This window comes from Telopea speciosissima, chromosome 1 (genome assembly GCF_018873765.1).
Source record: "Telopea speciosissima isolate NSW1024214 ecotype Mountain lineage chromosome 1, Tspe_v1, whole genome shotgun sequence".
NCBI classification, from domain to species: Eukaryota; Viridiplantae; Streptophyta; class Magnoliopsida; order Proteales; family Proteaceae; genus Telopea; species Telopea speciosissima.
The window spans coordinates 20,893,555-20,921,425 of NC_057916.1; the positions used below are offsets into that span (position 1 = coordinate 20,893,555).

The following is a 27,871-nucleotide window of genomic DNA, read 5'->3' on the forward strand; positions in this document are numbered from 1 at the left end:
CAAATGAACTGGTCAGAGTCTGCTTGAGCTGACCACTAGAGTCAAATAGTAGGGATGACAGTTAAGACTAGGGGTGTCAAAACCTAGCCCGAACTGGTAAAACCAACTGAAAACCTGGATCAAACCAAATCGATCCTTATCGGCTTGGTTTTGGGCTGAGGTATGGTGGGACCGAATGAAAACTGAACCACATCAAACGACTGATATCCAAATCGAATGAAACCGATAAAAAAATCATTGAGTATGAGATTATGAATAAGTGAATTGATTAATTTATTGATTTCAATATTAATGAGAAAATTTCTGATTGTAAAGAGAGTTGTTATAAATCAATGAGTACGAGGTTATGAGTAAGAAAATGGATATGTAACAATGTTTCCATTGATCTCCTTGTTCACCATACAAAGTTAGTTGGACATCTAAATGAATGATTTGATAGTAGGGTTCATTTTGTAATTTCAATATTAGTTATCTTCTCATCCATTAATTTCAGTGTTAGTTATTTTCCCCTTGTAATGATAAATAATGATTTCTTCTATCAAAAAAAAAAAAGAAGAAGATAAATAATGATTTCACTATGAACTCTATTTATCCATTGATTTCAATATTAGTTATTTTTTTTATTAAAATAAAAAAATTAGTTATTTTCCCTTTGCAATTCATTCATATTGTTCGTAAACATGAACACATCAAATCAATTTCTTTATTCTTGATTATTTACTTGTTTGACTTAGAAATAAGATTTTAAATGTTTTTACCAAATCTTTTCTCACTGTAAATTATGAATGTAAGATTTTATTTTGGTTTAAATTAGAAAACAAATCGATCTAACCAGTATTAACCCAATACTTAAAAACTTCTAAAAAGCGAAACCATACCCGACCAAAACAGAAACGACCGAAAACTGAAATTCCTTAAACAGTTTGATTATGGTCTTACCCATTCCCAAACTGAAAACTGATATAACCCGACGAAAATCAAACCGACAGTTTGACACCCTAGTTGAGATGTCGTCTTCGGTTAATGGGCTGCAATGTTTTGGGCCGCTCCAGCTGGGACAGGCCTGGACTGATATTCAGTCGGAGGACCCCTCGCATGCTGCCCGCAGTCCAAGGCCCACAGTCCAATGTAATCGACTAATCGAATCCATTTAGTTTGTTCTTAAAAATTCTGAAACGGAACCGTGGAATAAAATATGCTTTCCGGTTGCTGAGATTCTTATTGACATTTGGTAGAGAGACTAGTGTGTCCGACGGAGAGAGAGAGAGAGAGGGAGAGAGAGAGATTCCATTGATACTTCTGGAGGTCTTTGCTTGTTTGAACAAAGTTCTTTGAAGGCTTCGCTTTGAAAGATGAAAAAGGAGGATACGGTAAAGCTGATCAGTGCCGAGGGCTTCGAATTCATCATCGACAAGAAAGCTGCCATGGTTTCTCAGACCATTCGTAACATGCTCACTTCTCCAGGTATCTCTCTCAATCTGAAATCGACGTGGATATGTTTCTCTGGAGAAAGCTAGGGATTTCCTCCAAGGTTTTATATTAACCATCGCGTTTCGAATCGGCAGGGAGTTTTGCTGAAACTCAGCATGGAGAAGTCACGTTCCCAGAGATAAGTACCATTATCTTGGAGAAGATCTGCCAGTATTTCTATTGGTCACTGCAATACGCCAGGTCCCAATTTTTCTCTCTGTTGTGTGTGTGTGTGTGTGTGTTAGTGTGGGTAACCATTTTATTAAGTTTTTCTTTTATTCTTGTATATTTCTTTCATGCCTAAAACGATGGTTTGCTTAATTGACTCTTTTTCCGTTTAGCGAGGAAGAAACAGCGTCTCAAATTCTGAATTGGCTAGATTTATTTTATTGCATCTTTCTCATCACTGTTAAACACATAAAGCTTGAAAAGAGAGTTTTTGCGGTTGTGGCAAACTTGAATTGTTTAGGTACCGCACTTCAGCATTTTAGACAACAGACTTACCTAGCAAACAGTAACCTTTAAGCTCCAAAAAGGTTAGGTACCACACTTCAGCATTTAATATTGAGGTCTTGACAATAAACATTTCTTAATTGTGTCATTGCATTTACTTGATAAACTCCTAGTTTTACGCTATTTGTACGTATCATCAATCTTTGGCTGGTTTTGTTTCCAAAGCATTTTGAATCTTAAATTTCATTCATCACTTTGCCCAGAGCCTTGGATAATCTTGGGCAGACGAGAAATTGCGTATTCTATGAGTCTTTTCTGGATGTCAAACTCTTTAAAGAGTTAAATTTTTTATAATTCGAGCTTTGTAGCGAGCACCTTAGAAGAATATTTAGTTGATCTACTTTAGTTGTTTTCAAATTTAATCTTGTTACATAGTTAATCTGAGGATTGTCATCGTTTTCTTTTTGGCAATAAATCATTAGATGTATTTTGTTAGGATATGTCAAATACGTCTGAGTAAATTCAATGGGGCCCCTACAGTGCAACCAGCCTTAATTGCAAAAAGGAAAAATAGAATTTCGAAGTATTTTCTCATCTGTCCAGTAACAAAAGTGAGAGTTATCTGTTTGTCAGAGCTAAGAACAAGGAGGTAATAGAATATGCCCCCTTCCAGTCAAAGCTAGAAGCAATTTATTGTCTGTCACATTCTCTCACATATGTTGGTGAGGGGTTGTTAAAGGTGCAGGTTATAAAAAATGGGTTACAGAGAAAGGGGTGAAGAGACTGGTGATGTTTCTCAACAGTACTGTATGGAAAGAAAGTCATCATTGAGAGATTGATATAGGATAACCAGCGGAAATAAGAAAATGTTCCAAATAATGGTTGTTTAGAATTTCAGGTATTCGAAATTACTGTCCGCTTCACTCACTTCTGGAAGGTTGAATGGATTTCCATGGTGATAAACTAGACTCCAAATGAAGCAAGCAAGTTGTGAACAAAATTGTTTTTGACAAGTATAACTGTACTTTCTAGTTTTGTTGATCAGACTTAATTGCGGGTTGAAAGCTTCAAAAGCAGTCATGTATAACATATAACATATATTAAAAGGGTGTACCCAGTGCATGAGGCTCCCACCACTGCGGGGTTTCGGGAGGGTCATAATGTACGCAGCCTTACCCCTGCTTTCGCGGAGAGGCTGTTTCTAGACTTGAACCCGTGACCACTTTGTCACAATGGAGCAACCTTACCGTTGCACCAAGGCTCGCCGTCTAATAATTTGAATTCTGCTCTCAAACTAATAGAACTATATAAAACAGATGAATTGATGATTCCTTATGTTCAGAAGAGAAGAACGAGAGCCAATTTAGGAAAATTCACTAATTGTTCCAATGAAAAGGCATAAAAGTGCCAAGCTATCATCAGGTGATCCCACGGGAGGCATATAATAACTAAAGTAAATAGCAAAAGTAGCGGCAAGAATATCTTTGAGCTGGAGAAGAAAACCAACTATTGAAGTTCCAAGAACAATTTAAGTTTTAGTCATAGACAATCAGGAAACTGTGTCTTTGCAATCTTGTACCTAGTGGGTTAAAGTAGAATTCTAGTGAGGTGATCTAGATTGCTCATCAAGAAAAGTCCTTCCTATAGCCTCTGTTGTGAGCCCAGTACCTCCGACCATGCACCAACTAATTCAAACAAGCACTCCGAATCTAAGTGGGTAGTCCAACATATGGTTAATGGAGTTGATGCATGTCCCATGGGCCTTTTACTGTACTTAGACAGTAAAGGTCTCAGGATGACTTTTGGTTGGATGTCAGATTGCTGGGTTTTATGCACTCTCATCCATACAGAGTTTCTGTTATAGAAAATCTGACTGTGCTTCATTCCTTAACATATTCTTGGGTATCATGGATTTTCTGTTCTCCAAGAGGCCACAAAGAGGTGGAAGTTGGATGTAGTTGCTCTAGCTTGGTTGGACAAACATGAACCATTTTGGAATCCCAAATCAAGCTTTGGTCCTAAACCAGTTTTTTGGTCTAAAGGAGGGTTGGTAGTTGTTGATATAGGGTGTAATCTTTTATTTTATTTTATTTGGGTGGGTAGATTATGTAGGAGTCATTTGGTAGTTTCTATATTTGATATATCGCCTAGTTTGTTCAGTTTTCATTCTAGTTGGGTTTTCTGCCTTATTTTGATGTAATGCGATGGAGTTATCAGATTTGAGAATAGAATGAAATTTTGAGTTGATTGAAGGTTTTAGCAGAGTTGCTGTACCATGAGTTACTGTTGGCGTGATACTTCCCTCTCACCTCTTTCTAGTTCTTCTCACTTTGATCTCCTTCCGCCATTCTCTCTCTTTCTTCCCATCGGGTATTGTTGGTTGGGACTTGGGAAACAGATCGCTGGAACTCCTCGATTCCTTCAAGTTGTGGGCTGATAGTTTGGGGTTTGCTTCTACTCCCACTGAATTATATGAAATAGTGCTTGAAAGCTCCTTCTATTCTGAGATTGAAATCGGAGATTGCAGCTGGTTTTTTCTGGTTACGCAAAACCTAAACCGCATAATTTATTCTGCTTCAGTTCTTGATCCTTGGGTTTGCTATGGTGTGAGTTTGACAAAGAAAAGGAATTTTGATCTTACCCTTAGATTTTCCTGCAACTTGGAGCTTGATTGAGAGACCGAGTCAATCAGGAAGAGCTCCTGGTCTCCGCTGGTGTTACCCGACGCAAGGTTGAAGACGAACTCCACCCTCTCCCATCGTACTTTTACTTTTAATTCCCTTTTCTACGTAATTTCCATATTTGCCCTCCTCTTTACCCTTATGTCCCTTCTATCCTTATTTTATTTCTTGTTCCAAGTTTACCCCTCCCTCACCAATACGTTACACCACACTTACTCTTTCTCTTTTCTTTAGTTTGAAGTCCAATAAATTACAGTATTGCCACTACTGATTGTTGCCTCTATAAAATACTTGAATGTTATTGAAATTACATATTTGCCACTGCCATTGCATTTTGAACCTCTAATAGCTTGGGTGAGCTCATAGCGGACCCAGTAGGGTATGTGTGACCCAGGATCTGCATCAAGGTTGTTAAAGTCATTCTAATTTATTCTTCTCCAGCCTATTCCACTGATCACCAGAGTGGTCATGGTTCTCATAATCAGATGGGCCATTTTCATCTGATTCTTTCTTTAGCATGGTGTTCTCTGTTATTACTTCCCACAGAAGTCCTGCTGGCGATAGATGGGCTAATCTAGTATAAAGGATTGGTTGAGTGGTGGCTTAAAAGATGGTCAAATCTTGTGACATTTCCTATGGAAGACCAAAGAAGTGAAAGTCATCTCATATATAATGAATAAAGCGGACAGAGATGTCGCCATTGCAGTATTCATTTCTTGTCTGCTGCTTATAGTTGGAGTCATATTAATCCATCCTGTAGACTATGTTGGCTTGTGTAGATTTGCTGGTATGTCCATGGGGTGAAGGGGAACATGATGCGGAAGTTCTCCTTCTAAACAACCTCTGCAAGTATGAGAACATGGGAAATTTTATGAAATTCTCGAGGTAAATACTTCTCTTGGGAGAAAAAGAGTAAAGAGAGTCGCCACCTAGATTAGGTCTAGGACCTGCATTAAACACATGACTCCAATGGAACCGGTCAGACCAGGAGATCGAGTTTGTGTCAAGTTGTAGATCAAGGAAGGTGTTAGACACCCTGGTCCACCCACAGTTACATTGGTCTTCTCTTTTATGGTGTAAGACAGGTTTGGGAAGCCTAGAGAATTATCCTAACTGAAAGGTAGGAAGGCCGGGAAGGGTCTCAACTCATATTTCTCAGCTTACATGTAGAAATTCTTAACAAATATAGCCATAAATTTAGAAATAAACAAATCATATGTGCAGAATTTCATGCTAAGTATGCAAAGGAAAACTTAATAAGAAAGACATGATAGATCAGTACCTTCCTTTGCTGTCCCACAAGTTAGAAGGCTGTGAATAAGTGTTGAATCACTACCTAACTCCAAAGATTGGGTCCTCTTGGCCTCTTTGTTGTTGGTAGAAGAATATCCAAGGTACCAAGGCTGTTTGGAATGTGGTACGGAGTGGGGCAGCAACGGTTTCTTATGCAAAGTGGCTGTGGAACCAAACACTTCCGGTGAAAGTGGGTTTCTTTTCTTGGCAGCTGTTAAATGGGAAGATACCCATTGATGACTCTGTGATGGCGCTGGGTATCCCTCTGGTTTCAAAATGCTGTTGCTGTGGAAGGCCCCGTTGTGAGACGACGGATCATTGCCTCGTCGCTGGAGGCACGGCAACCAGAGTGTGGGAACACTTCTCCAGAATTTTTGACATACCCCTTCTTCCCACCCAAGATGCTAGGAGTAGGGTGCTGTTTTGGCAAGGTCTGGCAGGCTGCACTAACGTCAGTGCGTATATTACTGGAATTCTACCTTCCCTGATCATCTGGGAGCTATGGAAGGAGAGGAACTTCAGAAGGCACGGGGAAAAAAGGAGGACAGCCAGCTCCATCATCGAATGCATCAAAACCTGGGTGAGGGACCTGGGTGAGGGAGTTGACCTATCCGGCAAAGGTAGGCACTCACAGTTCTGCTAGGGAAGGTTTGATTTTGCAGTGCCTCGGCTTGTTAGCACCAAGCCCAGGATGAAACGTCCCTTGCCAGTATACTGGTGCCCTCCTTTTGTCGCGGTAAAGCTGAATGTGGATGGAGCCTGTCGTGGTAACCCTGGCCTGGGAGGCGGGGGGGGGATCATTAGGGACAAACAAGGGAAAGTCCTGACTGCTTTTGCTAACTTTTATGGCCCATGCACTAACTCACTGGTAGAGCTACGGGCCTTGAGGGATGGGCTGAAACTGTGCAAGCTGATGGGCTTAGTGGATGTGGTGGTTAACTGTGACTCAGAAGCAACTGTCAAGGTAGTTAACTTGTTGAGGTGCAGCTTATGGGAAGGATGGTACTATTACAAGGAGATTAAAGAATTAGTGGCTGCTACACAGGCCAGTGTTGTGTTCGCTTACCGGGAGAGCAACAGAGCGGCTGACTGGTTAGCAAAGTATTCTTGCGACACGGAGACTTCTGCCAGGTTTGAGCCTGGGAGCATGCCTTTGGGACAACTCCAAACCATTCTCCGTGAGGACAAGGCCGGTTTGCCTGTCCTATGATGTTAATGGCTGTTTTTCTTTATGCTTTTGTATGGGGTGGTTAGGCAATCTTGAGTGGTGTGTCTTATTGATGTACTGGGTTGGGGTAAGGCGGTATGTCCCCCCCTGTATTCTTTATTATTTTTCATGATTCTAATAAAAGCTTAGGGGCCAGCCCAGGTCCCAGGTAATATTCGGGTTAAAAAAGAAAAAGAAAAAAAGGTTGAGATAATACTTGGAATATTTAGGGCTGATTCAAGAACTGGTAAGAAATTTAGCAATAATCAAGTCTAGGCAGGAAGGGGAAGTTGGGTTTCTTGGAGATTTGGCTAAGGAGGGTCTAGAGAAATTTGGGATACCACATCTTTCATTACAATCAGGTCCTATTCCAACTAACAAGTATGATTTATTGGGGTTTATGGGCTGCTGTATTTGAAAGAACAAATGGAATGCTCTTAGGAAATGAAAATGGAGGTTGGGAGAAATATGATGGAATAAACAACACTGGATTTGGGGGATCAAACGGAGATGGTTTGCTGTAAATATAGAGTTTGAAAGAGAGGAGTGGATAGAAGAAGATAGAGAAGAAAGAAGATCATCTTGGCTTCACACCATCTTGGATTCTCTCCAAGAATTGCATAGAGTCACTCATACTGCAGAAAAAAGAGAGTAATCTTACAAGTTCCAACATCTTTCATTCATTCATTGTCTTCCCACGATGAATACAAAGGGTCTCATAACATTGTACAAAAAAACTGTTATTTCCTAAAATAACTACCTATATAACTACAACATAATAACAACACAACAACAAAATAAGATATTCTGTGATGCAGATAAGTCACCTAAAGGGCTTATTTTATTGAAATAAGCTTTGGGTTGGGTTATGTAGTTGTTGGGCTTTTGATCCCATGGGTTTACTTTGTAATTGGCCAATTTAATGAGCCTAAAATATGGGTAGAAAGTAGGAAAATGGGATTTACTTCATTAGTTTAGCTAGAGTACTGTTTTGAATCAATTTCAAGGTTTTAAGTATCTTAACGTATCTGTCGCTACTAACCGATACATGTCTTATTTTTAGGTTATTGATATGATACCTAAAAAATGTATCAACTGTATAGGGCCGGTTCGTGACCCGATATTGTTGATACTTATCGATACACTTAACACATCTCTTATAAACTATGACTCGGTCAATGACTCAAAACACATACCAAGAGCTCTTGTAAGGCATTTTAATCAATTTTTGTTTTGGCAAAATCAACTTGATTCGTTGTTTCTACTGGCAAAAGTGATTCTAGTATTGTTGATTTCATTATAATTGGGTAATTAAATAGCCTGCAATAAAATTTTGAATTTTTGCTCAAATATTGATTTTTAGTGTCGTTTTCTAGGTTAGTGAAAAACAACCTGAATTATTGCATCTAACTATTTTTTTTTTGCAATGAGGTGTGTATCTAAACCCTAAATCTCCCCCAACTGAAAATGATTTTGTTTTTTGGGTATTAGTACAAGTAAGAAACTTCATCCTTTATACATAATTAGTTGAATGCACTTGTCTTGTTGTACTTTGTTCTCCTTTTTATACATAATACATATTACACATTTCTTATTTATAGTGTTGTATGCTTCAAAACTGTATTTCGCATGCATCCTAAACTTTTCCATTTGTATCTTTAGTGTTTCTTGTGTCTCTCCGATACGATACATCTCTTAAAATCATCTTTCCTATGGGATACCTGATACCAATACTTTAAACCTTGGTCTATTTCCTTTATTATTTCACTTTCCCTGTCAATTTAGGTTACCTTATTATTTAAGGATAGGGTTAGGCCTTTCCTTTTTATTGTCTAAGTCCATTTTTTAATCTTCTATATAAGTTTGTAAGGGAGGCCAGCATTGTACACGAATTAGATTAATGAAATATTGGCTTGAACCTTTGCAAAAATCCTGAGATAGGATGGGTGAGTGACCTAGGGTGAGATGCCCATTCCCTTCCCCATCCCTTTCCATCGGTTCTTGATTCCAATCCTAGTTCAGTCCAATCGATCTCAAGAATTCTACAGAGTTGCTGGGATTTGTTTCAACAGATTGTTCTCATCGATTTCTGAAGATTACAGCATCACATTCATTGCTGCAATCATCGATCCAAGAAAATCTAGGGTTTTCAAAATCCTAAGTGCTGGTCGATCTCAGTTTCTCTTGTTCTGATCGGTTTCTTCTATTGGGGAGTTCAACTTAATTCTTCAAGAGATCATTCAACTTCAATTGCATCTTCAACTGGTTATTAATTTGTGGATTATAGTTCTTGTGGTTATCAATTTGAGATCTCATCATTCTTCTGCAACAAATTTTAGATCCCATTGTTCTCTTTCTTGTTCTCTAGAGGTTTTCTATTTGATCCTGCCTGGGATTAGACGAATTCTGGTTCTTTTACATTATTCTGGCCCAAAATAAAAGTACAACAAAATAATAAAAAGAACTACACATAATACTGGTCATCTAGCTAGTAGCCATAATGAAGTGAGTCAAGTGACATGTGGCTGCAAAATGTTTGTATCTCCTCTGATAAGTCCTAAATCTTTGACTGATGTTCTCATCAGTTTGTTTCATATTTTTATAAAATAATGAATACTTCTAAGCATGAGAAATTATAACATGAATCTAAGGTACTATTGGAAAATTAATTGAAATAAAGCACTTACCTTTATAAATGAGCTGCAAGACAAGGATTAGTAGATGGTTCTACTCAAATAATATATGAAGAAAAAACCATACCATTGTTAGAAATCATTGGCATGAACCTATTATTAATAATGCATGAATCCTAAATATGCAAAATAATTATTAAAGTTATATAAAAATCCATGAATGCAAAGTTAGCCTAATCCTAATCTCCGCTTGGGATATGGTTAGACTTAGAGGGACCCCCTGTCCTTGGCACAAAGTAGTCTGGTTCAAAGGGCACATACCTCGCCACAGTCTCACCTCTTGCCATGCCCTCGCTAACTGCCTTCTTACCCAGGCATTCCTCAGTCATCGCCACATGCAGGTCTTCCCCAACTGCTGCCTTTGTTGGAATGGGTTAGAAGATGCAGATCACCTGTTCTTCTCTTGCCCCTTTGCTTCTTCCGTTTGGACCCGTGTTCTTCGTCATTGCTGGCCAAGTCGTTGAAGTCCTCTTCCTCTTCACAAGGAATGGGTTTGGATTGATATGACGTTCGGAGGTAATTCGATGTGTGATTCGGTTGGCATGATTGCCTTCTGTGCCGTTATCTCCCACATTTGGATGGAGCGTAACCTTAGAAGATGGACGTCCAACTCTTGCTCTCTCGACAAGATTTGGAATGCCATCTTCTTTGATGTTTCATCTAAAGTTAGTTCCTTTCCCCTCGCTGTTGTAAAGGATACCCCAAGGAACAGGCTCATTGTTGTCTCTTGGGGTCTTCCTCTATCCATTTGGCACCCTAGCTAGCTTTTAGCTTTGGTTTGTTTGCCCTTGGGCTTGTATATTCCTTCTCCTTTCTTCGTAATTTAAATTTTCATTCATCCAAAAAAAAAAAAAATGATTCATGGAGAAAAACATAACACAAGACCTTTTATCAAAAAAAAAAAAAAAAAAAAAAGATCATGAGAACATGCCTAAATAGGGAATAATACTACCCTACATGAAATAATAAAAGAATGTCTGATGAGAAATGAACAAAACCAGATTAAAATCCTATTAAGAAATAAGAAGAAAACACGGTAAAGATTAGGCCTGTAAATGGATAACCGAAAATCCGAATTCGATCTGCATCCATATCCGTTTCGGAGCATCCGAATTCGTTTAGAGATATCCGGAAAAAAATTCGAATACTCCGATAAAAATCCGAATCCGAATACCTAATTATAAAAAATTAAGTAAATAATGATCTTGAGGGTTTTTGAAGATTCAACAGGTTCTAGAATATGAGGAAAAGAGAATCATGATCTAAAACTATGGATTGAAAGTGAATTGTATCCACTAGGGGGAGGAAGGTTCGGGTTACACAAGGCAGAGGTGTAAACGGATGGTCGAAAATCCGAATTCGATCCGCATCCGAATCCATCCGAATCCGTTTAGAGGTATCCGAATTCGACCAAGAAATATCCGAATCCGATTACATCCGATCCGTATCCGAGCCGAATCCGATCCGTTTACGATCTTTACTAAAGATCGAAATAAAATTGGATTGAAGTATGGAAAGCATACCACCACTGTGGGACAAGGCTGAGTTGTTGTTGGAAAGGATACCACCACTGTTATTGGTTAAAACAGTGGCAGTATACTTAGCTTGACATCATGAAACCAAGAGAAAAGGCTAACCAAACCAATTGAATTAAAATGAAGTATAGGTGATGTAGATAAGTCACTTAGGGCTTACTTTAGTGGAAATAAGCTTTGGGTTGAGTCATATATGTATTGGGACTTTGATCCCATGGGTTTATTTTGTAATTGGCCAATTTAATGAGCCTAAAATAGGGGTAGAAAGTAGGGAAACGGGATTTGCTTCATTAGTTTAGTTAGAGTCCTATTTTTGAGTCTATTTTCTTTATTATGTCACTTTCTTATTCAATTTAGGTTACCGTATATAAGTTTGTAAGGGAGGCCAGCATTGTGCACAAATTTGAATAATGAAATATTGGTTTTAGCCTTTGTGAAAATCCTGAGATAGGTAGGGTGAGATGACCAGGCTGAGATCGCCATTCCCTTCCCCCATCCCCTTCCATCGGTTATTGAATCCAAACCCTAATTTTGTTCAAATCGAGTTCAAAAGTGCTACAAGCTGCTGGAATTTCTTTCAATTGATTGTCACATTGATTTCTTGAAGATTATCACATTGTTAAAACTGAATCGCACAAGATGGCCAAATATGGGATCGAAGAAGAAAAATAACAAGCAAGACAATCGCAAACACACAAGATTTACGTGGTTCGGTTTCGCGAGAAACCTACGTCCACGGGAAGAGCAGCGGCGAACTTTTCACTAAACAAAATGAAGATACAAGTTTTCGTCTAACCCTAGAATGAGAAAAATGCCTTATATATATGGCTACAAAAATATGTCGGGTCGGGTCAGATCCACATCACACTTGGATCCTTGGAATACAAGACATACTCAACACACATCAAGATCATTGCTGCTTCAACAGGTTACAAATTTGTGGGTTTTTTTATTTGTTACTTCAATCAAGGAAATTGTTCCCTCATTTGAGTTTCCATTGTTCTCTTGTTTCCTTTACTTTTAGTTCCTATTGTTCTCTTGTTTCCCTTATTTTTAGGTCCCACTGTTCTCTTGTTTCCCTTATTTTTAGTTCCCATTGTTCTCTTGGTTCCTTCATATGATTTTAGTTCTCATTGTTCTCTCGGTTCCCTCATATGATTTCTTGTTTGTTGGAGAGTTTTTTATTTGATCCTGCCTGGGATTAGACCTATTCAAGTTCTAGTCTTACATTAATAGGCTTACCTAAGGGTTAAAAAATAAACAATCTCCAAGGTTGGAGGACGTTCACAACTCAGACGATTGAAGCTCCAAGCTGCAACTTTCTTTGTATTGTACTCACTGCTGCAAACTTAAGAATACTCTCTCTAGATCACTAAAAGGTCTTTTGGATGTGTACAAGGCCTATTTTTATAGCATTAGTGTGTTCGTCATCCACTCTGCTTTGTATAGGATCAAATTTCATCCAAATATGTTGGATTTTGAATGAGGTAAGGGTGATGTGGCATTAATGTTCTAGAAAATAGGGTAACACCCCTTCAACAAATCAAAAAAAGTTTTAATCCGATTTAGGAAAGGTTTTCCTATTTGAAATCGTGCATTAAGATCTAAGGAACAAGTCCAGGTCATCCATGAATCAATTTGGAGAAATTGGAGCATGATTTGGACTTGGAAAGTCAGATTGTTGAGTCTTAGCACGCCTTGATTTCCCAGGATTTGACATTGTTTTGGCGTTTGTCTGACACTCAATGGCCTTTATTCAACATCGAGTGACTGCTGAAGATTCCTCATTCGATGTCGGTTCTTGGTTATCCAGTGGTGGATCAACTGTTTGGAAACCATGGTTCTTTGGGCCAAGCATAGGTTTGGACTGGATGTCTGGATCTGGTCTGGGGTGGTCCATTTTGGATGGTTTTTAATATTAATATTTTCTTGGAAACATTTAAAAATCATATCTTTCAAATCATAAATCCAAATTCAACGATTCAGGTGTCGTTGGAAAGCTCTTTCCGAGTACTTTTTAATAGCATCAAAATTGGAAACCATTTTTGCCAAACATAGGTTGGGAAATCCATAGAGGGTCCTGTTGGCCGAAAATGGAATCTTCTGTAAAACAATGGGCAAATTAACTCTTTTTCAAACCATTTTTGTATACAAGGATTTTTATGATGAAATGCACCTACTCATGAAGTCTAGACTGATTTCAAGGTGGTTTGACCCGGTCAATCTTACTAGGGTGTGTTTAATCATTTTCCAATCATTTCCTAAGGTTCCTTGAAATAATCCCAGATGTCACTTGAGGTTAGACAAGACCTCCAGAGCCTCACAAATGAGATCTATACAGTCTTTTGGCACCTTGTTCATCATTGTTGTGCACACCTCCGGGGTAACAAAATGGGGTGTGTACAATGAGGCTGGATCAGGTTCTCGTACGAGAACCATTCTAGTACGGGATCCTGCCGCACAGATGGAATCCACACAATTTCTGGATTCCATTGGTGTGGCAGATCCCGTATGAGAACCTGAACCATTCTCGTCTACAACAAGGTGTTGGTAGGAGAAAATGGAAGTTGCTCTTCTGTTCCAGAGTATTTCGTGGCATTTTAATTGATCCTGTGGCATATTGGCTCTAGATTCAATATTTTCCTATCTTAGTCTATGTTTAATGATGCCAACCCTCCCCCTTCCCCCTTTCTTTTCAGTTTTTGGTAGCACCTCTGATTGTTAGTTGTAAGGGCAGTCCAGCGTAGGCATTGGGTGCATGTAGAGATAGTCTAAGGGCAGTCTTTGTTTCTTCAGTTCTGGCAATAGAACCAAGGGCTTATGCTGTGGAACATAAAACAGGACAGACACAAAGAAACAGGGGTCAGTTACAAGTTTGCACCACCGAGCTCCATTGGGTCCAATTACCTCACCATTCTTGAGAGGGAAGAAGTTGTGGCCTAAAGCAGGGTACCAATTGGGTTTGTGGAGATTGTTACAGTGATCTTTGTGGCATATTCTGCTTTTTATCTTGTTTCAAGATGAATTTTTTTTTTTTGGTAGAACAAGATGAATTCTAAGTTGTGCTAGTAGTTGGCCAACAGACTCAAAGAACCTTCGAAAAAACAATGAATTGCAAATGTTTAGTTAAGGATAAATGAGATAAATTAAACGAAGATAATGGCATCAACTGATCATAATAAAAAGTATAAAAAAATCTCTTGCTGAGCTAAACAGCTCCAATCAAACATTTTTATACCATTGAAGGATCAACGTTCAATAAGAAGGTAAGATCATCACCACAAAATAAATCTACTTGTTTGCGGTGGATAGTTCTATCTGCAACTGCAAGATAAGTCACCTTAGAGGGCTTATTTTAGTAAAATCAGTCTTGGGTTGAGTTACGTATGCATTGTGTCTTTGATTCCATGTGTTTTCTTTGTAATGGGCCACTTTAATGGGCCTAAAATGTGGGTACAAGGTAGGCATACGGGATTAGGCTTAGTAGTAGTTTATTTTCAGTCCTAGTTCAAGTAGGAATAGTTAGTTATTAAAAAAATAGGGCGTACCCAGTGCACGAGGCTCCCGCCACTGCGGGGTCTGGGGAGGGTCATAGTTAGTTATTAGTTGTTTTTTTATTACAACAAAGTTGTAATAGCTTTTTAGTACTCCTATTCATAGTAGGAGTTTGCTTTCAGTTTTCCTAGTTTGAATAGGAGTTTGTATTTCAGACTATATAAACATTGTAAGGCTGCTAAATCCATTCACAATTTGATGAAATAAAGTATGGAGTTTCCTCTGCAACTTGAGGGATTCAACCTGAGGGATTCAGCATTGGTGTGAAGCCAAGAGGACAGAGAGATTCTGATTCGCAGGTGGGAAGCCTTAGTTCTTCTATTCTTGCTTTTCTTCCTCTGTTCTACGGCCAACTACCTGTTGTTTTGGGTTGCTGCTCGACATCAGTACTGATTGGGAAGATCTGGTACCTGGTTTCATCAATGAACATTATCCTTCTACCCAGTCAATTCCGCAATTCAGGTGACTAGTATTCTGAGTTTAATTTCAGTTTAAAGCCTCCATCGTATGCTCTGTTTTAAAACCCTTTACATCCAATAGTGTTCATCTCATAAAACCCTAACCTGAGCCTTGTTGACCCTGCAACTTTGTGATAATCTAGCCCCTCTATAGACCTAAACTCGACCCTGGTTTGGTGGCCATCTGGCCGCTGGTTTGTGAGTTACCTAAAATTCTCTTTTCCCAGTTTTCTATATTTCAGAATTTTGGTTTTCAAAATTTCTTTAAATCCAGCCTTTGGTTTGTATTGGAACCTCTTAGGGCTTCTATTTTAAGTATTGAACTTGAGGTCTGATCCAAATTTCAGACCAATCCGTTGGTGGTTGGATTGAATTTAATTTTAATTTTACTGTTTCTGGGATCTCCGCCTGTGAGATCATTGTTTCCCAAATTACTCCCAAACCGCTCTTTGAATCATTTCCATCTTTTGAGGGGTTCTTATCCTTCCTATTAACTATTGTTTCTTAGAGTTTGGTGTTATTCTAAAAGGTTTGAGTTTTTCAGTCAATTTTGGGGTTTTCTATTTGAGTGGAGTTTGTCTTGCGATCTTGTTTGGGAGGTTTTCTTTCAAGCCTCCATCAACAAGCTTTCAAATGCCACTGTACTCGTGCTGATTGGAAGTTTTTACCCCAAGAAAACCTTTTTTTTTTTAAATATAAGTGATGGAAAATAACTTCTTGCGCAGAGGTTCTGCTAATATGTACAATTCTTGATTTTATGCATCGCCTGTAAGAGTATAAGCCAATATTACCGCCTAAGGACAGTGAAATGCTGGGGAATTATTAGTTCTATATTAGAATATGCCTGCTTCAAATTCTTGTTTGGCATTGAATTCAAGTATAATCTCCTTCGCTTCTTTTTCTTTTCTTTTTTACTTTTGGAAGGGGGGGGGGGGGGGGAGAGGAATTGATTAGTGGGCTATGTAGTTTTAAAATTTTCAGTTCATATAAAATGCTTCTATTAAGGGGCCATTGCTTGGAGCAATGATAAAAGGTTGGGCTGCAAAGGAAAATGCCCAGGTTCGAGTCTTGAGAGCGTCCACTTTTTGCAAAAATACCGAAGGGTAGGACTGACTCCAAACTCACTCTTCCCAGGTCCTCACATAGGTGGGCCTTGTATCAAGTATGACCTGGAAAAGAGCTGATTAGAGGGCAAGGATCCATGTAGCCGACCCCATTTAGATGGGATAAGGCTGAGTAGTTGTTGTAGATTCTTTCTATTAAGTTGTCTTTTCCACCACCTTTGGTAGTTTGAGTTGAACAAAGTATATTTTAGCCATTTATATCTCATTTTCATGGGGATCAAAACTTTTCATGTGCATGACTTAGGTGCCATTAAAGAGTTTCTTTAGTTTCCTATAACTCACAAATTAATTACTCTTAGGAAGAGTTATGGCCATAATACGGGTAAGGTGTTGGTTTATGATAGGAATTTTCTATTTTGGAATTCAAATTAGGATGGAAGTCCAGTCACATGAAGTCTATATAAAGGTCTGTTATACTCTAGTTTTCACGTAAATTAATGAAGTTGCTTGCATGCATGCGCATTTGGTCAAGTGCTCACTTGCTGAACTCTTGGTCATGGATTCAAGTCCTGGAAACGGCCTCTCTGGAAACAGGGGTAAGGCTGCGTACATTTGACCCTCCCCAAACCCTGCTAAATGCGGGAGCCTTGTGCACTGGGTATGACCTTTTTAAATAGCCACATTGAAAGCCTGAGACCCAATTATACAATCCCTAAAACTAGTGTAACATTGTCAATGCATCTATGCCCCTTTACCTGACCAACCTGCTTAATTTGATTTCTATAGCTTAGACTACTGATTGAGTATCCCTAAACCAACTATTCTTTTTGATGTTTTCAAAAAACCTTGATTCTCTACTCTTGTATCTTCAATATCCTCAAATTTTCCAAAACCGTAAACCTAATTCTCAAACTCGAGGACCCTAATCTTCAATTTGGAAATTCCTGAAACCATAATCTTAGAAATTATATAACTGAACCTTCCCCTTAATAGATTGTGCGCACATTCTTAGGGAAGTTTGGACCTCTATCCTCGAGGTCATGCAATGTCCCATTCTCTGACTGTATTCAAAATTGAAGGTGCAGCTTGTATTATTGTTGTTTTGGTGTTATAATTTTAAGTTTGTTTTTGCTTTAGTGCCTTTTCCCTACTTGGTTCTGTCACCTTTCCTTGCTCATCATCTTTCCTTGAATCTTATAAGTTTTGTTCCATATTGATAAATTGAGAAGATTAAGATACTTGTTCCAAGAATAAGCTATTCTTCTTTCACATACATGAATGCCCAGATAATAAACATGATAATCAGCATTTACCATTTGTTCGACAATTGCCAATTTGTCTCGCGATCTTCTGTAAATCGTCCTTTTCCATTCCTAGTTTTGCATTGTGAATTGCTATCACTAGAATAAGTAGATGGTTCACAATTGTTTCCCCCACCCCTATGTCCTAGTTGAAAGCTTCCTAACATGACATGAATCTGAAATGGCTGTAGCTGTACTGCAGTAGTTACCCCTACTTGATGCTGCATGACTGCCAACGGTTCTTACAAATTCTTTCTTACATTTAATGTTACTCCTTGACAGTGGAAAGGAGACTGAGTTCCATATTGAACCTGAATTGACCCTTGAGTTAATGATGGCGGCTAATTATCTCCATACGTGAGAGCCTTGTCTCTCTCTTCACCTCTTAGGCACAAGTCATGCTTATAAGGTAAGTATAATCTATTTATGGCTCTTCTTTCTTTCCTTTTTATCTATTTATTCCTTCTCTTTATTTATTTATTTATTTTTCAGGGGGGTGGGGTGGGGATGATTTTGAAATGTGTTTGGATATAGCATTATGGAGCCTAATCATTTTGCTCTGTCTATTGCCATCAGGAAGACTTGCAAGATGGTTTTGCCATAGGAGGCTAAAAGGATTTAAGGTAGTACCATCTCACATATTTTCATACACCAGAAGTGGGTATATTTATTCTTAATCAGGTGGTTTCTGCCATTGTAAGCTGAAAGGACAAAATTAATAAAGTTATTAGAGAATTTAGAATTCTGTTCTGCTTGTAACTTTGACGTACCTATTATACTCCCCAAAGTGTAAAAAAATTATATGTTAGGGCGTCGTCTTATCAGCAGTCCTGTCATCACCTTAAAAGTTTTAATCTCTGATGTACAATGTTGGTGGAGCTCTTGCTGGCTACAGTTCTATGTAACTGGTTCAGGCCTCCACTGTTTTACTGCCCGAGTAGGATTCAACGAACTTGGCACACTGTGTAAACCTAATACTTTAAAAAAAATATTAGGGCAAGAGTTTTATGTTGGGGGAGTGTGGCCCCTGTATGCACACGGGGATCAATGAGAACGGTCGTGGAAGCATCACGGTGGCAGGATTTCCCCTTTCATTGGGGGTGGGGTTGGGGGTGTTCATTTCTTCCCCCACTGTCTTTGGTGAAACACTCACCCACTAGAAACTGTTCTCCAAAATTTAAATATTGTTTTGTGAAAAACTTCTCCTCGACGACATAATACTATTTCCTTCTCAAATCATAGTTGGAAAATTAGGTTTTATTCCAAGTTAGGTGACTCGGCCCGGTCAAACCTAGTTAGGGCAAGTAACGTTTTTCCAAGTTTTAAAATCAATAAATATATATAAATTAGTAAAAAACAGAAAAAATAAATAAATTATATGAAAACATTCGAAAAATACACTAAAACACTTATCAATTAATTTATTGCCCTTTATTGAAAAGTATGATAGAAATTTCTTGAAGCTTATGTTGTATATGCTACAAATTCATCGCCTATCAAGTTTTTCTGTTTATAAGCATATAGTGGTTCATCAACAGAAAACAGACATGGAAATTTTCCCCTTCCCCTCACCCTCACCAAAAAGAGAGGTGGGTTTATTCAGGAGGACTATTGTGATTGATTAAATAGATACGGATTCTTCTTGTAGTACATGATCTCAGGTCCATTTTGTACATGGCTTAGTTTAAAAATAATTTGATAATCAAATTCAAAGACTCACGGTTGATTGTCATTGATAAGTTGCAGAGGGGCTTAGGATTTCATTTTCTCACAACGAACTATTGAATAATTTTACTCACGTGGAATAGTTTAATAAGATTTTTTTCTAGATGACTGGACTCATCAAATTTATTTTGACTCGGATGAAAAAAAACAAGTCTCATTTGACACGGATGAGTTGTGATTGATTCTTGTCATTTTTATCCTAGCACAGTCTATAGGATTCTTGATCATGTTTTCGAAAAATTTGTCTAGATTCAAATGACTTGCCGTCTTGCCCGAGTCAAAACCCGGTTTTCCAACTCTCTCTCAATTCTCAAATGGAATTTTTTTTTCTTGCCTACTCTCCCCCATGAGGATGATTCTATTATTTGCACTACCATTGCTGTGGAATGTTTCTCCCTATAGGTTCTTAAGATGTCAGATTTTTAGATTAGGTAAATTTTTTTCTTTACATATGATAAAAGGGTTTACCCACAAATTTATTTCCTTTTTCTATTATAAAAGGGAATAAAAAACATGCAAATTATCTAAATTGCATAATCTCTACCTTTACCAAGCCTTAAGCTTTACCTTTAGCCTTAAGATGCACATGTCACCAAACTAGCGATGTTACAAAGAAGCTGGTAATTTGCAGAGTCTGCCAGAATATCTCTAGATTCAGTACCACCTGGGCCTGTTGAAGGTTTCGTACTTGGAGTTTCGGTGAGGCTCATTGGGGTTCTATTGTCATGTTCATGTGCTAACCCTGCTTCACCGTGGGATGTGGATGAGTCTGAAACTCTTGGGTGAAGCCTCTAATTAACTCCATAATAACAGTGTCCATGGATACTGGAGCTGGAAAGGTTGTCCAAGAGGGTCACTTTGCCTATTGTAAATGGCTAAAGTAGAGACAACTAAGAACCTTCGTTTGTTGAAATTGGCTTGGTAGTGAGGACCAAAGTTCTAAAACTCGGGTTTCGACTAGGTTTCGATCAGTCAGAAAATGAGTTCGTCTCGGTTTCGACCATATCTCAGTTGAAATCTGGGATTTTCTCTAGGCTAACTCGAACCATGGTTTCGAGGCCAAGAAGTTGTTATTTTTGCCCTGATTCTTATTGTGTTGCCTATTTTTGACATTTTAAACTCAATCCATGCATTAAAAAAAATTAGTAATAAGAAGTAGAAGAACGATCTTTGTTTGGGTTGGCTACATGTTTCACTCACCTTTTTCCCTACAGTAAATTTCAAAATCAATATTCTCACTTAAGTCTTTTGTAACTTTCAATCATCCATTAATCAACATAGCCTAATAGAATTCACATTGTCAAAGCTTTACTTTTTACCACTTGACAAGTGAGTAAAGAATTTTTGTTAGGGTTGAAATTTATACACAGTTGGGATATTGAGTTATAACTATCTATAAAATTTTAGATCTGATATACCTAAATAAGGCTCGTCAATATTAACATGACATGTGGCAAGGCCACAACCATGTAGAGCAACTCCCGACCTGTCGGGTTATACCTATGCAGTACTCAACCAACCCAAATCAGGAAAACTAGTCATGTGAGGACACGATCCCCACAGAGAAGGAACAAACGTATCCTATAAGGAAATAAGATCTCCCACCGATTAGCAATATAGGAACTCCCAGTAATGGTAGACTCTCCAGCCATCATTCTCCTAATAGAATTCTTACCATAATAAGCTCAGCGTTGAGCACAAGACTCATCGTCTCTTAGTGAAGCATAACCTCTACCTAGTCTGGCATATAAATAGGAGGACAACATGGCACTTAAATCATCTAACTTATTCTCTCAAGTTCTCTTGAATTTTCTGCTGCTAAAGAGACCTGACTTAGGCATCGGAGAGTCCCCCACTAGAGAAGACCGACACTCCCTTGCTTGTTTGTTTCTCTTTGTAGGTTTCATTTTGGAGGATTCATCCAATGGTTTATTGACACAACAGGCTCCACACAAACTAGTTGCCATCGTCCATAAAACCCAACTGACAAAGATCAACCGACATTGTTTCAAAATGTGATTGGACCGGTCAACTTGACCAATTTAGATATGTATCAAATGTGATTGGTCCTTATTTTGGATGTACCAATCCAGTTGATTCTAGGGTTTTAGGACCAAATCATGGGTTTTTTGAATCTAAGGGGTCATTTCTAGGGTTTCTAATACATATTCGACATCTGATTTAGAGTTTAAAGTTATTGATCCGTCAAACAAGAAATACGACAAAATTGCACGTGATGATTATACAAATGCTTTTCGTATCTAGGGTGTTTAGGATCCATGCCCAAAAAAGTGGCTGCTTACCAATTCTAGGGTTTTTAGGATCCATTTTTAAAAAAAAAAATTTATAAGCACTCATTCTTTTTTTCTTTTATTAGTAAAATTAAGGAATCGTTTGATAATACCGATTTCTAGTTTAAAATCCGCATGGTGATTACCCAGCTTACACCTTACCGCCATGAGCAGTTGAGTACCCACATGGCCACATGGAGCCGTTATGAGCTAACAGCAAACCAAAAGAGTCAGACAGCTGGCGCGTATCTTTGACCAGATTCAGCCTTCCTCTAATTAACACGCATGCACGCAAGCATGACGGATTTACAGCTGGCGCGTATCTTTGACGCCACCTCCCCTCGACCGTTATTTGGTTCCCTCTCTTTCAAATCAACTATACTTTCCATTTTCCCTCTCTTTCTTTCGCTCTCTCACACTCTCAACGGTAAGCACTCCCTGCTGTACAAATTCTGCTATATATGGAAGGAGTGTCTCTATTTGCAGAGTATGGCTTCGTTTTTTGTCCAATTTTTTCCCTTTCATGAATCTTGATCTTGAAAGGGAAAGCGATAGAGAAAGGAGTAGAATATGAAAAATTGGGAGGAGAATGATACACACCCGCTTCTCTCTTTCTCTTCCCCAATCGATGCCCTATTTTGCTTTAAATTAATCGTTGGAAAAGTACACCGGCACTTTGATTGTGTTGGAGAAGTCTGGATTCAGGTTGCGAAGGAACCCAAGGAAAATAGGGTTACTGCGGAGGATGGTCGGAGGTCGTGCTTGGGTCAGGCGATGACGCTGTGGCATCATTGTTGTTCTGATATGAGATTGGTAAGCCGGCGACTTATGTCGATATTGCAGGGGTGCAGCGGGATGGGAGGCTGCAGTAGCGGAGGGTGGGTTGCAGAGAGTTCCATTCATTGCAGCAGCGGCGATGTGTTGCAGAGTCTTCAACGTGCACCGGTGTCTCCGCCCAGCACTCTTTGTACGCTAAACAAAATCACAATCTCCACGAACACAACTTGCAGTCCTTCTGTGCTACTCCTCCAACTCCAAGTTCCAGGTCCAGAAAATCAGAATTTACAGAGAAGAAAGCAGTGGAGACTGGAGAGATTTAAAAGTATAATATTCTTATGAGAATATGATTACGAAACGAGAAAAGCAGGAACCTCTCTACCTACGTCTTCTTGATGTATACGAAGAATAAGTAGTTTTTGTGTTTTTAGATATATATATATATATATTTTTTTTCTGTAGTAGTTAAAAATTTCATTCATCTTTTTGTCTGTGAGAAATATTGATTATTGATGGAGGGAATGTACGGACTCCAACCAAGTCTGGATTACACGGAGCAGACATCGTTGTCGCCGGATAATATGGTTTCAGCGGCGGATTATCAGAGTTTGCTTAGTAGCGGAGCACTTGGAAGCGATCGAATTCCGATCTTTGGAGCGGATCAGTTGTTTTCGGCGGCAGCTTTTACGCCTCATGAAATTCAAACAAGAGGAAGTGGTGTTGTTGTTGGAGGAGGAGGAGAAGAAATGTCAAGTGTGATAAAGGCGAAAATCGCATCTCATCCTCGGTATCTAAGACTCCTTGAAGCTTACATCGTTTGTCGGAAGGTAAAGACTGAAAGGAGTTTTTTTAGTTCTCTGAGAAACGGAAATTTCTCATAAATCAAAGAGGAGTTTAGTTTAGTGTATGATTTCAACTTTTTCAGTGCTGTACAATTATCCATGGCTTACGTTTTTGAAAAATTTCTTTTAAAATAATCTGGATTTTTTTGCGTTACTACGAAGTAAGTTAGTCTTGTATTCAGGTGTTGAAGATGCAAGCAGAATTTGATGAACCTTCAAACATATCAGTCTTTTGGAGTTTGCGTTTTCTTCCAATGTTTTTATCCTTCGATCTTTGTCTTGGAAGTAATGGTTGCTTTTTCTGTTTAGGCTTACTCTCTTTGTTGTTCCTTGTAGGTAACACACCTGTGTGCAAATTGATAGCAGCCACTTGTTGGGTGCCCAAAGGGGTTTCAAAGTCTCTTCCAGTCGTAGCAGAACCACCTTGTAAAATGGAAATCGAAGGGATACTGAAGAGTGGTGCTTTAGAGAGAAGGTAGGACTTGTTAATTCTACGTTGTTTCTAGTTTAACTAAGCATTTTAGACACTTCGGTAATGAATGTGCAAAATTGCCAATTCGCATCATATAAATAATCAATGCAAATGCAATGCAAGATGTCTTTGCAAGTAACCTATTTCACATGCAATAATGCATTAAATAAAAAGCTAGAAAACTACAGGATAGGATCGTGAGCATGGCATTCAGCATAAAGTTGAAATTAATGTGATAAACACGCAGGAAATTAAGGTCGAATCCCCTTACCTGGATCGAAGTCTAATTCAACTAAGTAATTCTCCAATAGGTCAGCAAAGCACACAAGGACAGCAGAGAAATAGACCCTAATATCATAACAACACAATATATATTAGGTCTAATTTGAAGTCAGGACAATTCCCAACATAACAGGCGCAAGAAGGGCACTAAAAAGGACCAACCGGATGCGAGACTCCAACAGGGCCGGTCAACCGCCCGGGACTCGCAACTCCATCCGGGAGTGTGTCCGAATTTGGGGTTTTTGCTATTTTTGGGTAGATCTTCACATGCAAGGAAGAAACTAAGTGTTTTAACATTATATAAAGGTGGGTCTACCTATATGGGAGTTCAATTTCATAAATAACTTCATAATTTTGGTAATTATTCAATTAAACCTAATTAATTAGTTTAGGGTTTATAAATTGCCATCAAGAACAGCAATACAACTTTCGGACTTGGTAATTTCCCAAATTTCAGGTCTTAGAGAGTCAAAAGCTGTTTCAAATTAGTCTAATTATGCTCAATTTCACAAACCGAGCTTGGTCTCCAAGCTTTAATGGCGAAATTCTTAATAGTGAACTAGAGATGGAGAAGAAGGGAAATAAAGAGGAAGATAGCAAGTATCCAAGGCTTACCTCGGTTATAAGAACAGATTTAGAGTGCAGCGACTTTCTAATGGAGATTCTTGGTTCGGCTCAGTGTTGAAGACAAGCCCTAAGGTAAGCTTCCTTTTTTCCCTCTCTTCTTCTCTTCTCTTTTCTTCTTTCTTTCCTTCTCTCCCAAGTCGAACAATTTTTTAGCTCCCTTAAACTTGTGAATAGTGATCAATTGGAAAGGCTTTTAATATTTATCTAACTACTTAAGCACTAAGGGGTAAATCTGTCTTTTGGACAGAAATTAGATTTAACCTAATTTCTAAAATAGTTTATAAATCTGAATTCGTATTTATTGGTCTATTCTATCCATAACTTGATGCCGGGCGACATTAAAGGTCATTCGAACATGGGTAATTGTGCGGAAAAAGCATTCCCACTGGGAACCGGGTCCCACAATGACAATTTTACTAAAATACCCTTTAACCCTATTTGGTCGACAAAACGTTATATAAATATATTTTAAATTATACTTACATTGAGTTTAATTAAGGGGAGGTCCCTGCACTGTCCAGCCAGCAGACCCGACACAGGTAGCTCTGGTGCGGGGTCCCACAAGGTAAAAATTACTATTCTGCCCCTAATACACTAATTAATTAAAAATACAACATATATACATATAAAATGGGATTCTTACCTAGAATTCGGCCTAAGACAGAGAGAGGCTTCGCAGGCCATCAATCCAGCATGCCGAGCTTATGTGTTGCCTTCCGCTAGACACCTCAGATTCATTTAAGGCCATGGTAGTTGGCTGATCGGAATGCCTTTACAGACGAGTCATGAGATAGGTCTGAATTTCTTAATCAAGACGGCCCACAACTTAGAGGCTAGCATGGCCAAATATTGAACCAGAACCTGAAATCACACAGATTTCAAAAGTTCAAATTTATTTGGAAATTTGACCGGGTTTCACAGAGTGAGTCTCAACACACATATTAGCCTCATTAATTTAAGTCTTCCAAATTACATAAGACTCCCTAGGGGGGTAAAGAGAAATAAGACAAGAAAGTAAAAAATACAACTTAGGCATGTCTTATAACTAGACAGTGACAGAACTACCCCTATACAAGATATTCTAACACTCCCCCTCAAGCTGGAGAATAAATGTTATACATTCCCAGCTTGCATAATAGGGTACTAAATAGACTAGGGGAGAGACCCTTAATGAAGATATCTGCTACTTGATCACCTGTCTTCACAAAGGGAGTACAAATGCACCTAGAGTCCAGCTTCTCTTTGATAAAGTGACGATCAACCTCAATATGGTTGGTTCAATCATGTTGAACCGGATTATAGGCAATGCTTATGGCAGCTTTGTTGTCACAATAAAGTCTCATGGGCCCTTCAGTTTCAAAGCTCAAGTCCTGAAGAAGCCTTTTTAGCCATATGAGTTCATATACTCTATGGGCCATGGCTCTAAACTCGGCCTCAGCATTGGATCGAGCGATAACTGGTTGTTTCTTGCTCCTCCAGGTAACTAGATTACCACCCACAAAGGTACAATACCCAGAGGTAGATCTCCTTTCTGAGACTGAACCAGTCCCAATCAGCATCGGTGTAGCTTTCAATCTGCGAAATGGTCATGCCTGGCAAATAGAAGACCTTTTCCTGGACAGGATTTCAAATATCTAATGATGCGATATATTGCATCCAGATGACCACTCCTGGGAGCATGCATAAACTGACTCACCACTCCAACTGTATAGGAGATGTCTGGTCGAGTCAAGGAGAGATAGATTAGCTTCCCAACTAACCTTTGGTACTTGCTTGCATCTATAAGAGGAGAACCACAGTCATCACCAAGTTTATGATTCGGATCAATGGGGGGAAGTAGCTGGTTTGCACCCCATCATCCCTGTCTCTTTCAGAAGATCTAAGACAAATTTCCTTTGACAAATGTTGATCCCTTTTCCTTGATCTAGATACCTCAATTCCCAAGAAGTATTTCAAGAGTCCAAGGTCTTTGATCTCAAACTGTTTAGCCAGATAAGACTTCAATCTATTTATCTCAGCAACATCATTCCCCGTCACCACAATATCATCAACATAGATAATGAGGGTTGTAACTGTACCATTACCTCTCTTAATAAACAAGGTGTGGTCAGCTTGACTCTGAGAATACCCATTCTTCAGAATGGCTTGTCGAAATCTCTCAAACCAGGCCTTAGGAGACTGCTTTAGGCCATAGAGAGCTTTCTTCAACAAACACACTTTCCCTTCAGCTGAGGGACACTTAAAACCAGGTGGAGGTTCCATGTATACTACTTCTTTTAAATCTCCATGAAGAAATGCATTCTTCACATCTAATTGGTACATTGGCCAATCTTTATTGGCTGCTACAGAAAGAAGAACCCTAATGGAGTTATGCTTGGCTACAGGGGCAAAAGTCTCCTGGTAGTCAGTCCCATATACCTGACTATACCCTTCTGCAACCAGCCGAGCTTTGTACCTTTCCACTGTACCATCGGATCTATACTTGATTGTATAAACCCATCTGCATCCAACAGGAGTTCTCCCCCTGCGGAGATCAACAAGTATCCAAGTATTGTTTTTCTCTAGAGCCACCATTTCCTCAGTCATTGCTAGCATCCACTTTGGATTGGATAAGGCCTCTGTGACATTTTTTGGAATGGAAGAAGACTCAAGAGCAGTGGAAAAGGCAACACCGGTAGGAGAAATGGAGTCATAGGAAACAAACTGGGCTATGGGGTTAGTACAGGTTCTCTTCCCCTTTCTCACAGCAATGGGAAGATCTAATTCAGAAGGAGAGGGATTACCTGAGTGAGGAGAATGAGACTGAGGATGTGGATCCAAAGAGGGATTTTGGCAGGGTTGCTTATACCATGGTTGCTTCCCTTTTCCATTCAACAAGGATTCACCTCTTGTGAATACACCATCTTCTTTGAATCTCATACCCTTGTATTCTGTTTCCCTACTAGCATCACCACCATCAATAACAACAACATCCACCTTTTTGTACTTTCCAATATCAAATAGGAACGGGGAGGTGGAGGTAGGCAAGGGAGATAAAAAGGGAATGACATCCGCATTCTGTTCACTGCTTGTACTCTCCCCTTGAACAGAATGGCAAGGGGAAGGAGAAAAAAAAGGAATAGACTCAAAGAAGGTGACATCTTTA

General features: G+C 38.9%; 1 protein-coding gene across 2 annotated transcripts; it reads left to right on the top strand.

The window, feature by feature from the left end:
• The first annotated feature begins 1,239 nt into the window (after positions 1–1,239).
• LOC122641892 (elongin-C) lies at positions 1,240–18,442 on the top strand. Of its 2 annotated transcripts, none has more exons than XM_043835223.1 (4): positions 1,240–1,464; positions 1,566–1,671; positions 17,993–18,120; positions 18,324–18,442. In XM_043835223.1, exons 1-3 carry the CDS (start codon positions 1,353–1,355, stop codon positions 18,069–18,071), a joined length of 297 nt encoding a protein of 98 aa, XP_043691158.1. In that variant the 5' UTR covers positions 1,240–1,352; the 3' UTR covers positions 18,072–18,120; positions 18,324–18,442. The 2 variants fall into 2 exon arrangements, with proteins under 2 accessions (XP_043691158.1, XP_043691149.1); XM_043835214.1 differs by having other exon boundaries at positions 1,241–1,464; positions 17,993–18,119; positions 18,287–18,442.
• The last annotated feature ends 9,429 nt before the right edge of the window (positions 18,443–27,871 follow it).

Coding starts and splice junctions, on each gene's coding strand:
- LOC122641892 (XM_043835223.1), top strand. CDS start 1,353: ATGAAAAAGGAGGATACGGTAAAGCTGATCAGTGCCGAGGGCTTCGAA. Junction 1,465..1,565: donor TAACATGCTCACTTCTCCAG/GTATCTCTCTCA, acceptor TCGAATCGGCAG/GGAGTTTTGCTGAAACTCAG. Junction 1,672..17,992: donor TGGTCACTGCAATACGCCAG/GTCCCAATTTTT, acceptor ACTCCTTGACAG/TGGAAAGGAGACTGAGTTCC.